Source organism: Corvus brachyrhynchos, unplaced genomic scaffold, assembly GCF_000691975.1.
Source record: "Corvus brachyrhynchos isolate BGI_N302 unplaced genomic scaffold, ASM69197v1 scaffold334, whole genome shotgun sequence".
In the NCBI taxonomy this organism is placed as follows: Eukaryota; Metazoa; Chordata; class Aves; order Passeriformes; family Corvidae; genus Corvus; species Corvus brachyrhynchos.
Window position 1 is genome coordinate 1,685,894 of NW_008238316.1, and position 15,046 is coordinate 1,700,939.

The following is a 15,046-nucleotide window of genomic DNA, read 5'->3' on the forward strand; positions in this document are numbered from 1 at the left end:
AGCAGGAATACCTGGACCACACCCCCGTGGCTGTAAACGGCACTGGGATAAAATTCCATGACTCTGCTCTGGAAAAGTGGCACAGCAGAATTCTTGCCCTTTGTGGTCCTTGATGTTTCCCTTGCAGGACTGGGTTTTCATGATTTCATTTGCTTGCCATGGTCTGTTGTTAAAAGTTCCCAGTTGTGCTGTCTCTGTGCGTGTCCATTCGTTCATTGAGGTGAGGGGATGGAAAGAAGAAAGCAAGTGACAAGGGAGATGCTTTTTGTTCAGAAAATGCAAAAAGGAGCCGAAAGAATGGGGTTGCTGAGCTGGAGACCCTCTCCAGGTGCAGGGTGTGCAGTGTCCCCATTAAGACCAAAATTCCTAAGGGCACAATTGTCTCTGTTTTACCCCAGCTGATACAGAAGAGCAGGCTGCAGATTTGGGGTTTAGGCAGGGGGTGGAACAACGTCATCTTTAGGGTCCCTTTTAACCCCAACCATTCGATGATCTCTGTGTTCGAAAAGCAGCGCAGGTATCAAGCCCTGCTGACCTGTTTCTGTGGAGTTTGTGTCCTAAATGTGGCAGTTGTGCCAAAATGTCATTTCATGAAGGTGGGGGGGTTGGCCAAAAAATATCTCTCGTGTTCTGGGCCTGCTATTGATAATGTGACAACCTCCTTGTCCAAAGAGCATGACAGGGAGGAACAGGAGGCTCCAGCATTTAAATCTCCCAATCTCCCACAGGCGTAAAGCAAAAACCTCTTCTTCAAATGGGAAATGTGAGAAGGAAAGAGAGCACAAGAGCAGGATTTCAGTAAGTGGGTTTTCCTCAGGACCTGCTGCTTCTATCGTGTCTCCAAGAAAGCAGCACATGCTGCTGTGCACATGTTTTGTAACTACTGTCCATTCAGCTTGTTAAGTTGTTCATAAAATTGACATCTGGTAGCAGTCTCCTGGTTGAATTTCACTCTCCTTTTCCTCCTGGCAGTTTTCTTCATAAGCCCTCTCAAGCTGGTGGTAGGCTGCTGGTAGTGCTGAGGAGAAGATTGAGGACAATTATGCATTTATTTTGTGTAGTACTTCAGTGTGAAGGGCAAAAATCAGTAATTCCCCTTCAGAGAGTCTGAGATCCCCGTGGTGTGGGCCCCACGCTACAGCTCTGATTGCCATCAGCTCCTTTTGTGCTGGAGAAATCTTTGTGCTGTCTAAAAACACATATTTCTGAGGATGCATGTGGGGAGCCTGTGCTTCCTCCTCTGAAAATGTCTTCATGGCAAAAACAAGGTGGAAAACTCTGCCAGGATAACTAAAGTCGCCTGGAAAGTGGCTGGATTTCAGTCATCCCCTTGCTTATGCACAAAGCAAACCCCAGCCACTGAACCTGGCTCAGGAACTGTAGCTCTGCAGCCTTTGCAAACACAAATTTAAATTGGAATTCTGTGGAGTTGTTTTTTGGTTTTTTCATGGAGTGACATTTAAAAATGTGCCCAAACTGAGATCTGGGGTTTAAGTATTATTAATTATAATTATTAATGTAAGTTATTGAGGTATCATGGAATCATTAAGGTTGGAAAAGACCTCCACGATCATCAAGTTCAACCTTGTCAACTAAACCACAGCAAGTTCCACATCCAGTTGTTTCTTGAAACCTTGAAGGGCTGGAGATTTTACCACCTCCTTGCACAGCCCATTCCTATACTGAAGCACAACAATTTCTATTTTTGGAAAAAAAAAAAAAGACAACATTTGTAAAATCAAACAATTTCAGGTCAGACCTTAAGCTTTTCACAATCCCTCAGATTCCTGGACATGGGAGCCGTGTCACTTGGTGATAAGGGATCTGCTGGATCAAGTCAAGATGGGTTGGTCCACACGGATAGAAATCCGTTCATCATAGATTTTATAATTGCTCAGAAAAGCTTGGGCTGCCCCTGGATCCCTGGCAGTGTCCAAGGCCAGGTTGGATGGGACTTGGAGCAGCCTGGGACAGTGGAAGGTGTCCCTGCCCATGGCAGGGGGTGGCACTGGATGAGTGTAAGGTCCTTTCCAACCCTAACCATTCCATGATTCCATGTGGAGATAATTCAAGCAGTGATGGGGATACAGTTGATTTTCAATCAGCTGGTGTGGCACAGAAGCTGTTTTTCCATCCTGGAGTGATTTTGGGAGCTCTCTGCAGTTCCCAGATGCTGTGCTGTGTATTCACCTGAAAACACCAACTGCAGTGCTTGGCTCATCTCCATCTCCTTCCCCTTCCCATGCCAGAGGAGAATTTGCCAGCTCCTTAATTGGGCTATAACCCACACAAAAGGCACGGGGGAAAAATGCAAAATGTTGATAAAAAATTGATTGGAATTGCAAAAAAAGCCATTTAATATTAGAGTGCTTTTAGTTTTCAGACTATTTGTGCTTTACTTCTGTGATTTTGCCTTATCTATTTGAAGAAAATTTGTTTACTATTCCCAGAATCCCACAATGGTTTGTGTTGGGAAGGGACCCATCCAGTCCCGGAGCAGGGACACCTTCCACTGTCCCAGGCTGCTCCAAGCCCCAATGTCCAGCCTGGCCTTGGACACTGCCAGGGATCCAGGGGCAGCCCCAGCTGCTCTGGGCACCCTGTGCCAGGGCCTGCCCACCCTGCCAGGGAACAATTCCTGCCCAATATCCCATCCATCCCTGCCCTCTGGCACTGGGAAGCCATTCCCTGTGTCCTGGCACTGAATCCTGTCACAGTGTGTGTGGAGGTGCCCTGAGGGGCAGAGTCCCTGCAGCGCCTCCGTGGGGGTGGGATTTGTCCTTCAGTTCCTTATCCTGGAGCATGGCCAGGGGTGTGTGACAGTCCCCAGCACGTTGCTCTCAGCCCTGGTGTTGCTGCAATGCTCTGCTCAGCTCCCATCAGTGACCCAGGCCTGCAAAATCTGCTGGGAAAGGGCAGTGGGAAACATCCACAGCACAGTGGTGACTGTGCTCGGCCACAATTTTGGGCAGCTGATTAAAAATATTGATCAGTGATGTATTGTTTTCTTATTAAATGAGCTCTCCCAGTTCTCACAGCAGCTCTTTCAACTACAAATGTCTGGTAATTTCAGGTAGGACCCTCTAAAAAAGCTCTGGAGTTTGCTAGCCCTGTGAGAAGCAGCTCTTTGCATTCATGATTGTCGCCCTCTTCCTGCCCCACCTCCAAAAAAAACCAGGACAAATCCCTTTGGTTTCTTTCCTGCAGCCGTAAAACCTGAGATTTATCTACTTTGTCCAAGGATTTCTGAGGGGAAAAGCTACACCTGCAGCACAGCACTTGCTCTTCTCAGGGCTTTGTCCTGGGGTGGGGATGCTGTGCTGACATCCAGGAGGGAAAGGCAGATGGGATAACAGAGCAAGGAGACAAGAGGAAGATCCCTTTAAGTCAGATTTTAAATCTCCCATCTCCAGGGGGACTCCTGGCTCCCTTTCTCAAGTTGGAGCAGTAGGATATCGAGTGGGTTTACAGGATGGTCTGAGCAGGGTCTGCAGTGCCAGTATTCCAAAGAACCTTCAATATTCCCCCTGGAATGCTGTTTGCAGTCTGTTTGGGACAGGGATTCAGTGTAGCTGAAGGGTTTGCCAGGGATTTGGAGGCTCCTGCACTGCCACTGCTCTGAGATGGGGATTATTGACCCACAGCATCGCAGCAGCCTCACAGAGTTGTGTGCATCTCTTCTCCCGGCATTATCCTCTCCGCCAACATTCTCTGCTCCCTCTTTTCCAAGGAAAGGAAGCAAACTGCCTGACAGCAGGGATGCTGCAGGGGTGGCTGCTGTGCGTGGCAGGAGCAGTTCCCAGCTCGGGATTTGTGCTGCTCTCACAGAGGGCATTGGGAGCTGTTTGTTTGTGGAGTGTGCACTGATACCTCACTGCTCTGTTTTTGAAAGAACACCACCTTGGGCTGCTTTGGGGGAAATTATTGAGCTTTTCTTCCTGTTCATGTGGCAGCCTGCTTTCCTTTTGATCCAGAAGGAAAAACATGTCCTGAAGCTTTTAGAGGAGCAGAGGGAGGCTGGTAGAGCTTGAGAACACACAGTGTGTAAAGCAGCCATTGTGGGTTGGATTTATTGCTTCTGACTGGGTTTGACTGGTTTTCACTGGGTTTGACTGGTGTTTCCCCCCTCGCACTGCAGGAGCTCCATCACCACTGTTTACATCGAGGTGCTGCCTCCCAACAACCAGAGCCCCCCGCGCTTCCCGCAGCTGATGTACAGCCTGGAGGTCAGCGAGGCCATGAGGATCGGAGCTGTCCTGTTAAACCTCCAGGTACAGAGGCTTCCCTGGCACTCCCTGAGGCTGCTGACAGCTTCTCCACCTTCCTGCCCTCTGTGTCTGTGCCGTGCACAAGGCAGTCCTTGCATCCAGGGGGAAAAGGGGCAGTTCATAGGGATTGAGAATTGTTTCGTTCTAATCAACAGCCCCTTTTATGTGGATTGTAGAGAAAAAGGCCTCACTTGGCTATTTCTATAATTTTTTTTAATATGGCAAAAGGTGCTACCGGCTGCAAATGGCACTGCCCAGAGAAGCTGTGGCTGTCCCTGGATCCCTGGCAGTGTCCAAGGCCTGGCTGGACATTGGGGCTTGGAGCAGCCTGGGACAGTGGAAGGTATCCCTGCCCATGGCAGCAGGTGGAACGAGTTGATCTTCAAAGTCCCTTCCAACCCAAACCATTGTGGGAGTCTGAGATCCTGTGATAATTATATTAGAAAAAAATTCCCATGAGTGGCTGAAAACTTGACAGGCCTGTGATTTCTTGTGCTGAAATCTCTCTATATATTTGCCAGCAGATCAGAGGAGCTTCAGCACCTCATTCATGGGGAATTTCAGCAAGACTTTTGGCAATTTGCCTTCCCTAGCCTATCATTTTTGAAAAATGCCTGAAGATGTTTCTTCCTCGTGGTGTGTGTAACAACAGGCTGAGAGAGAGCAGAGATCCCAGCACTGCCAGGCCCAGCATCAGGGGCACCTTGTGCTCTGGGATCAGGGGTCATGCAACAACCTCTGGCCAGCTCCAGGGGCAGGAACCTCATCCTCATGCACCAGGACCAGACCTCTGCTTGTTGTGTTAATGGTTAAAAAAATCTGTTTTCTCCTCATTTATTTACTGTTCCTTATTTACTGCATTGTATTCTGCCCAAAAAGCAGCTGTGCAAAATAGGGAGAAAAATAGCAACGCTTTATTGAGGCTTTTTTTTTTTTTTTGAGGGATCAGGAACTTACCTAATGCTGTGTTCAGCAGTAGTGAAATAAAGGAGCTTTAATTAACTCATTGAAGCAGCTGGGTGGGAAGGTTCCTGCTAAAATGGGTTCCTATGCTGAAAGACTGGGATTATTCCAGCTGGTTAAGCTGCTACAGTCACCTGTGCTGAGGGAGGATGGCTCATTTAGCTCAGTGCTGCCAATTAACTCCTGGCAGGGCTGTGGGGCCTGCAGGGAGGGAGGAGTGGAAGGGCCAGGCTGTTCAGGAGTCTTCTCCTCCCCAGTGGGAGATACTTGGGGTTGGAAGCCCCAAAGAGGAACAGGAGCATGCTGAGAAACAGGAACATTTGTGTTTCCTTGACAGGTGCTCGAATCTGTGGCTGAGGGCCTGAGGGATCTTTGGAGGCAGAAAAGCTCTTGGCAGGTTTTAGTATTGAAGGATTTGACAGGATTTAAATGTGGTTGGAAAATGAAGCTCTAATGGAATAATCTGCTTTAATGTTTCACTAAACCCCAAACAGCCCATTCTGTGCTGGCCCTGCTGAGGGACCTCAGGGCTGTGTCCAGTTCTGGGCCCTCCTGGCCAGAGAGCCCTGGAGGGGCTGGAGCGTGTCCAGGGCAGGGAACGGAGCTGGGAAGGGGCTGGAGCCCCAGGAGCGGCTGAGGGAGCTGGGAAAGGGGCTGAGCCTGGAGCAAAGGAGGCTCAGGGTGCCCTGACACAGCCCCAAGGACCTGGTGCAGCTGCCCAGAGCCTGAGCCTGGCCATGAGTCCTCCTGTTTCTACCCAGCCAGTTCCCTCCTAGCTCTGGTTTACCTGGACAGGGCAGGGCTGAGTCTGGAGGAACCCTTTTTCACAGAAGGGGTGCTCAGGCCTTGGCAGGGGCTGCCCAGGGAGCTTTTGGAGTGCCCTGCCTGGAGGTGTCCAAGGAAGGGCTGGAGGTGGCACTCAGTGCTCTGGGCTGGGGACAAGGTGGGCATCGGGCACAGCTTGGACTCCATGGGCTGGGAGGGCTTTTCCAGCCTCAGGGATCCTGGGTTTCATGCAAAATACTTGATTGTTAAATCCTAAATATGCTTGGCTTTAGCTTTGGTGGTTAGTCCAGGACTGTATCTCTTGTAGGTCTGGTAGTCCTGAACCTGAAATGTGGAAGATGTAGAGAGACTCTTTACAAGGGCTGGAGGGACAGGACACAGGGAATGGCTTCCCAGTGCCAGAGGGCAGGGCTGGATGGGATATTGGGAAGGAATTGTTCCCTGGGAGGGTGGGCAGGCCCTGGCACAGGGTGCCCAGAGCAGCTGGGGCTGCCCCTGGATACCTGGCAGTGTCCAAGGCCAGGCTGGACGCTGGGGCTTGGAGCAGCCTGGGATAGTGAAGGTGTCCCTGCCCATGGCAGGGATGGGCTTTGAGGATCTTTCCCAGCCCAATTCCAAGTCCAGCTCCCTCATCCTGCATTAAACCCCCATCTGTAAAAGGACTTTTTCTGTGTGCAGCATATTGCTGTTTTCATCTTCCTTTATTCCCTGCTGTATAAAATCCACCAGGACATTTTAAACGTTCATAAATTGAGCATGTAAGCTTCTGAAATCCTGTGCTGCTTTTTTCCAGGCAACTGAAAGTTCCCAATGAGCCAATTCTTGTGGAATTCTAGCAGTGTCTTAAGGTATTGGCTGTGTTCCATTGATAATATGGGATATTACCAAGCCTCAAATATTGAACAAGTGTTTTCATGTGGAAATTTTCTCCCTGCTGTTTCTTTTTGTAAGTCTTATCAATCCAATTAGTGTTTGGGCTGGTGCAGATTAAGAAATTATGCTTCTATGGCTCTCTCTTAGCAATAATTTGGTAGTTCTGCACACAGCAGGAGGGTTGCAAAATCCCGGAGAGAGCTGGCAGAATTTTTCAGGTATTCCCAAATTATTAAATCCAAAGATCTGCAAAACATTAGGGCCAGTAACAATGCAACTGCGTCTGCTTTAAATTTGCCCTTTAGACTTCAGAAAAATAAAATTCACTTTCTTCTTGTCCGTTAAAATTTGTTATGTTGATGATGGAGGTTTTTATTGCTTTCTTATCCGCTTATTTATTTTCTAACGCACCTGCTTGGTCTTGACTGGTGTTTTAATTAACAACATTTGAGATTAATGCAATATTAAATGATCTCCACTGCATTAATTTGTAAATAAACCTCAGAGTTTATTGCATGCCTGGGAGGCGTTTATGGCTTCATTTTCTGCCAGCCATTATTAATTAAAATATGCAAATGCTGTTGTTTTTTCTGGGAGTCTGCAGAACAAATAGGGCCGTTAGCAGGGTCCAGTTATGTGCTGAACAAGGAGCTAACATGGAATTATTGTATGCAATTTATGGAGTCACTCCATGCCATTGATCTGGAAAAAATCAGGAATGGGTTGCCCTTCTCCCTTGCCTTCGGTGGTTTTCTTCTGTATGTAAGAACTTCCTGTCCTTTGCTTTTAAAGAGAGCAGGAGTTTTTAAAAACGATGATTCGCTTTTCCCCCTTTGTTTTTTTCTTTTAAGCGTGTTGACTGAAGGTGGGTTTTCTGTGGGTATAAGGGGAAAATGAAATCAACTATAGCCAGCCTTTGATTTTCTGGCTTTCTGAGAGCCCCCTGGCTTGTTATGAGTGAGTGCTCATAATGACCATTATGACCATAATGATACCCCTGAGATGACTTAATGTGAAGGGAGGGCAGGATGCCCTGCAGGGAAGGGGAAAGGAGGACAAAGGGCTAAAGACAGGAGCAACAATGGGATTCTGGTGATTTAGGATCAAGGCCAGTCCTCAGAGGTGCCAGCTCCTCATATTTGCTGCCTCCAGCATTTGTAGCATTTTGTGTTCTTGGCTCAGACCCAGACTGTTCATAGCTTCAGGCCAAGGAGATCCAAATTCCACCCACACCTCCCGTCACTCAGTGCCACGCATGGAATTTAGAAACAATTTTTCCAGTTTTCCCAGTCTGGCATTGATGTTGTGGATGGGAATACTGATCGGTGCTGGAGGAGCTGCACACACCTGTGCAGAGCTGAGTCAGTACTAACACTGCCCACTGCTGCCTGGCCTTCATTGGGTTTAATTCTTGCTTCCATTTGGAGACCGTGTTGTTGGGACTCCTTTGGGAAAATGTCCCATCAAGCAGTGGGAAAAGCCTTCACCATGGCTCAGCTGCTTTATTGATCCACAGCTTCTGTCCCACTCAGGAGAGCTGTTGTCCTGTTGGAAAATCAGATTAAATTGCTTCAGCATCCTTTTGTTCTAGAGAAATTTAGCTCAGTGTGATCCATCTGCACGTTGGCATCGCAGGGAAGTTACAAATCATTTGGATATTTGGGGGTTTCTGAGAATTGCGCTCCACCTGCCTGGTCCGTGATTTCCCAGCTCGTTCCTCCATGAAGGATGCACCTTGTGCTTGCCCTCCAGATTTTTTGTCCTCTCAAAAAAACCCTCTGATGGCTTTGAGATGGCTCCAGCCCTTTTATGCACCAGGATGGACTTTGCCAGGCTTGAATTGCAGCAGCTGATTTAAAGATGCTCTGTTCATGAACATCTTCTCTGCCTGACTCTTGCCCAGCTCTCAGCTGGAGTTTCGTCCTGGTTAATTTAGTTTGGAGCTGGAACAGGGACAGTTTTACCTCTTTGACCTTCTCAACGTCATCCCTTCTGCTTTTCGAACCACTCCTCAGGTTCCTTCTGTAGCTTAAACATTTCTTTGTTATCCTTTGTGTTATCTCCTCTTTCTATTCCAGTTTTGCCTTGCCTTTTCCTGACTTTGTCCCCATCGAGTTTTTCTTGCTTTTTCTTTGTGCTGATCTCTTCCATCTGACTTAGCCCCTATTTTATATTTGGCTCAGCCAAGTTTTCTTGCTGCATTCCCTGCTCTGCCTGCACATTTAAATGGTTTGTGCTTCTGCTCTGAATTTTGGGGGGGTGTTTGATTTGGGTTTTTTGTTATTTTTCTTGGGTTTTTACCTTGAAAACTGCTTTGTAGATATCCAGCTCAAAGCCCTCGATTGCTGTCTACAGCAACAACCTGACAGGAGCAGGGTTCACCTCTTTGAGCTTCAAGTGGCCCCGGGAGAGACATCAAAAGTAGTTAATTCAACTTTTGAAGGGTTTTTTTTGCCACCTGATGGGTGAAATATCCTCATTTTGATGCTGTTAATGTCTGTTCTTAAAGGTCTTACCCTGATCTTCACCCACCCAAAAAGCAAATTACTGTGGAGGGTGAGTGCTGCAGTTGGAGCTCAGTGGAGCATCAGGCAAAGATTGGGATTCTGGTAAACACAAAGAGGGACCTGGATAAGAAGTGGAAATGAAGAATGGCAAGAAAGGAAACCAAAAATTCAGTCTAATCAGTGTGGAGCTGCAGAACAATAGAAATGATTATAAAGCCTGAATTTCATACTCATGCTGCTGGATGTAGCTGTAATTTGATCATTAGATAATTATTAATAATTAGTAGTAATTATTATCCTGTATTCAGGATACTGTCATTTCTGTGCAGCATAAGAGTTCTGGTGTGCTCCAGCTTTATCTTGAGTAGCCCATCAATAACCAGAGTTGCCTTAGAAACGGGTTGGTGTCATCCCTGTGGGAAACTTTCCTAAAACTTAATTCCCCAGTTTCTACGTGGAAGGGAAGAGAAGAAGTCTGTGCCACTGACTGAATTTTATCCTCTTTTTTTCCTTCCCTAAAGGCTTTTGATAGAGAGGGCGACCCCATCAAATACCTCATTCAGAACGGAGATCCTCAGCAAGTTTTTAATCTCTCTCAAAGGTAAGCGGGAAACCCTTGGAAAACAGACTTGGAACTTGTCAGTCCGGGGAATGTGGGAGCTGAGGGAAAAGGGCTGTGCTCAGACACCTTCAGCTCCTCCTGTGAGGGGCTTTCAGCCATTGATGAGAGCTCTGGGAGCCAACTTCCACTCTGGGGTTTGTCACTGGCCACTGTTTGTTTATTTTAAACACTTCAGGTAGGGGAAACTCACTGAGGTGGAAAGATCCTATTTAAAAGAGTGGTCAGGGATTAATTAAAACCCTTTTACCTGTCAGCTCCTGGCTAAGACAGGGACAGTTTTCGCTTTAATTTCCTGACTTGTTACAGTTTAGCCTGTAGTGAAAAGCCTTTTGAACATCGTTTAAAAACTGTCTTTTCCTTAAATTGAATTCCAACATAAATAGAGTGAGAAAGCGAGGGTTTGTTATGGAATTATGAACACCAGATTGGTCTGTACCTGGCCCAGCACCCTTTTCTTTATTTTATCCATTGTTAGGTGTTATTTACCTGTTATTAATTATTATTTGTAATCCCAAGTATCCTTTTCCTTGCCAAAGTAAGGGAGGGTGGTGAGCTGACTTCTCACAGTAAGTGATGGGACAAAAGTAACCTGGGGCTTATTAATTCCTGGTGCAAAATAAGTCTAATTTGGTGTGAGGGAGAGGTTGGGAACCTAAACACCCAAACCTCCTGAGACAGGTTTGTATGTTCTGAGTGAGCTCTGGGTGATAAATCTGCCATTCATGGAGAATCAAATCCTTCAGGAAACAATGGGAATAAAGCTTTGACAATCCCAGGAGGTGCTGGTGCTCTCATTCACTAGGATTGATAAAGACTTGGCAGGTGAGGGAAGGGACAGCTTGGAGAGGGGACACTTTCCTTCACGGGGGTGGCCTGGGATTGGTGGAACACGGATTGATGTTGGGCTGCTGGTGTGGTCCATGCCTTGGGACTGGACTTTTGTACGGATTCCCACCCAAGTGATGCAAGCAGCCCTCTCCTTAACATGGAGAAACTCAGCCTGACCTCCTCTGGCACCTTTAGAACTTGGATAATCTACAAGAGCTATGTGAGACATGCTCCAAAGAGGGGTCACAGTGGTGGTAGAGCACCATTTTTGTACTTCAAACATGAATAATCCCACCTGGCTCTGTGAGAGATGCTCCAAAGGGGAGTTACAGTGGTAGTAAAGCACCATTTGTTTATTTTAACCAAGATAATCCAGCCTAGCTCCATAAGAGATGCTCTGAAGAGGGGTTACAGTGGTAGTAAAGCATCGTTTTTTGACTTAAAGCATGAATAATCCCACCTGGATCCATGAGAGATGCTCTGAAGAGGGGTTATAATGTTAGTAAAGCACCATTTTTTGATTTTAACCTGAATAATCGCACCTGGCTCCATGAGAGATGTTCCAAAAAGGTCACTCAGTGAGTTGCTGTTTCAATAGTCCCTACTTAGCACCCTTCCCACCACACCATAAAATTCCTGGCAGTTCTCCACACCAGAGAGGCTTAAAAATACCTGTGGGAATCCAGGCCAGCTCCTGGCATGGAGATCCTCTGGAATCTGGGTCCATGTGTTGTCCAGCTTGGGATGCGAGCAGGGTGGCCATAACCAGAAGCCAAGCAGTTAAAGGTGGTGTGTTAATGAATTCCCAGCTGGAATTCCTGCTCCAGCCCTCCATCCCCATCCTCCAGGACCCTTGGGGGGCCTGATCCCCCCCCAGCCTTGCAGCCCTGACAAGCCTGAACTCATTTGGGGTTCAGTGCTCTGCTCCGGCACCTCGTGCTAAAAAGAAAGAATTCCTTGAAGTGTTTTCCCCTTCCTGTTCCTTTGGAAAAGGCTCTGTGCCAAGTTTCCTTCAGCCTTTTGCCTTTTTTTCCCCCCGATACTGAAATATGTTGATCAATTAAAGAAGGATTAATATTAAATAAACATCTTTAATGTGAGGGGTGTAAGGCTACAGGAATTTCTCTCAATTTTGGATGCTTGGAGGCCAAGGCAGAACCCATGACCAGGATTCTCTCTGCCTCTTTGTGGATTCTCGTTTGCCTTCCTGGGGCATCGAGTTAATGCGTAATTCCTGCCTGACAGCACGAGGACTGGATAATCCCACTGGTACCTCTCCCTACTCCGTCTTTTTCCTCCTCAGTCTGAGGATTGGAGCAGGGTTTTGTTCTCCTTTCTCTGGCTCTGGAACCTGAGCACCACCTCTGGTAATCCTTACCTCCTCACGTTCCCTGGAAAGCTGGGGTGTTAAAGGAATCAGAATCCTGGAGGAAAACACAGGGTATTGATAATTTAGGATATATAATTTAGGCTATTTATAATTCAGGATATTTCTCATTTAGCCCGTCTTTTGAACGATGTTTATCTATTGAAACAGACAATCAAGTGCAATTTTTCCAGGGGTAAGAAGGAGATAAAAAAGGGGGTATGGTAGAAAATATTGGAGAAGTGCACATGGATTTATGCAGGTCAGTGTTTGATGTCAATGTTTTATTCTCAGCTCCACTTTGATATATTTTTTTAATTAATAATTTACCACTTAAGTCTCTTATGTTTTATTTACTCTTCCTGCCCTCCCCTAAAATTTTTTTTGTTCATATTTTATTGCAGCGTCTTGAACAAATGCTGAAAAATAGATGTTTCTATATAAAAATATATCAAATAGGTTTCATTTAATTTACTAAATAGAATTAAATTATTAAATAAATTTCATTTATTAAATATATTGATTTATAGTCAAATCTTTATATATTATGATGGCTGATTGATTTGCCTTCTTGTGGGCTGTGTCTGTCTGCCAAATGAAGCATTTTTCTTAATCTAATTAAAGTCTTAATAATCAAATTACAATTAGTAACTCAATTATGACACCAAGCAACTATAATATATTTTAATAACTGTAAATTGGCAGATATAAAATATGGATCATGTTCTTTATTTGATCTATATATGGAATTTGTCTTTGGATAATCCATTTATCCATTTGTCTCTGGATAATCATATAAATATACATACATATGTATGGATTAATGATACATAACTATTATATTTATAATAACTATAGTTATATACATCATAATATAATATATAACAATTATAGCTATATATTTTAAATAATAATATGTAGCTATATTTTTAAATGTATGTAAATATTTATTATTTATTATATATTATTATAGATTATATATTTTATTTTATATATTTATATATTATATTATATATTGCTATGTTATTTGTTATATAATTATAATATTTATATAGTATATATTATTTATTCTTATATAATTATTATTATATGAGATGTATATGAATATTATATTATTAGAATATGTGATTATATAGAGAATGTATATAAATAGACATATTTTTAATAAAAAGTGGTTATCTATATAAAAATATATATAAATATATGTAGAAACTCTCTCAGGTCTGTCCCTTTTTATGGTGTTGCACTTTGCCCTTTCCCTTTGGAGCATCATTTCCCCTGGAACAGGAATCCTCAGCATCTGGAATCCTGCTCTGGGAGGAGAAGGAGGAGGGTGCTGGAGGTTCCATTCTCCTTTCTCCAGGATCCAAGGCATGTCAGCTCCAAATTCACTGGGTTAAAAACCATACACAAAATTTATTTACCACTGGTTTTTACCAACTTCCAGGGAAGTATTTTAGATCCAATGAAAATTTTCCTTTTTGGAGGAAGCTCAACCAGGACCATGAGCCCAAGTTTTCCATGGATAACCACAAGGCAGATTGAATGGAGCACCTCCTGAAATAACCTTTCAATCCTAGGGGAGAATTGTGCTCCCACTCCCAGTTTCCACCAATTTCTGTGGTATTTATTGGATGGAAGAGCTTCCCAGGAGTTGTTGGGATTTGTTTCTGTTGGAAAAACAGAAACAGTTCTTGGCCTGGAACCAGTTTGCTGAGATCTTCTCTGAGACTAGGAAATTAGAGCAGGAACCCTGCAGAAATTTGTAATTTAGGGGGAAAACCCATGATTAGGTCCAGGTGTAACACATCCAAGTGTTCTGGAGAAGTCCAGCCAGGGAGACCTCCTGGTTTGGTGGGAATTTGTACTTTGGTTTGGATTTTCTGTTTTAATGAAACCTCTGCACAAGTCCCTGTTCACGCTCTGGGTCTTGAACATCAGATGTGCGTACAGCAAATAAAATTCAGAGCTTTGTGTCTGACCCATCTGCTGGCAATGGAATAGCACATGGGAAGTCGCAGGATCTCCAGATCCCAGCTGGTGTGGATTTTGGGCTGCAAAATCTTGTGGTGTTCCACTTTTCTTAAGATACTTGGTGGAATTCCATGGGAGAAGCTGCCCAGGATCACTGTAATCCTGGATCCATAGTTCTTAAATACCCTGTGGATTTAGGGGAGATGTCATTTTGTCACAGCCTTGCTCAAGTTCCAGCAGGCAAAATCCTGGGAATGAAATGTGGAATTTTGGGACAGCTCAGGGCTCTGGTGCCAGCTCAGTTAAGCAGAGTTGAGCTTCCTTGTCAGTGAAGATTGTCCACACTGTGCCTTCCTTATCCTTCCTAGCACAAAAGTAATGACTGCGGTGGGGTCTTGTCCCTCTGGGTGACTTTCAGACATCTGCAGGAGGGAATTAGATCGGAGGAAGAAACCCAAATATTTTATTTGTCAGCAGTTACAGGAATTTGCAATGTTTTCAAACCTCGTTTTATGTGGCTTCCAATTAACCCTTCTTTTGTTGTCCTTTTAAAATGGGCTTCAATAATCACAAGATCCCGACCCCCTGGCAGTGTCCCAGGCCAGGCTGGACACTGGGGCTTGGAGCAGCCTGGGACAGTGGAAGGTGTCCCTGCCCTGGCAGGGTTGACACTGGACGGGATTTAAGGTTCCTCCTAACCCAAACCACTTTGGGATTTGTTTTCCACCACCCTTGTGCCTACATCAATATTTAATTATTAGGGGATACTTGCAGCACTTACTCTGAAGTTACACAATGTGTAACTTCCCCCCATAGCCTCTCCCTGAGGAGACTCATCCTGAAGTCCGTGTGTGTTGTA

The 15,046-nt window shown here is 45.2% G+C and overlaps 1 protein-coding gene across 15 annotated transcripts in view; it reads left to right on the top strand.

The window, feature by feature from the left end:
- Positions 1-15,046, top strand: part of PCDH15 (protocadherin related 15) — a 572,690-nt gene that overhangs the window by 432,037 nt on the left and 125,607 nt on the right. For all 15 annotated transcript variants that reach the window (XM_017733770.1, XM_008633276.2, XM_017733771.1 and 12 more), the window contains 2 exons: positions 4,139-4,271; positions 9,919-9,998. In XM_017733770.1, coding sequence (XP_017589259.1) covers positions 4,139-4,271; positions 9,919-9,998 — 213 coding nt within the window. The remainder of the gene's footprint in view (positions 1-4,138; positions 4,272-9,918; positions 9,999-15,046) is intronic.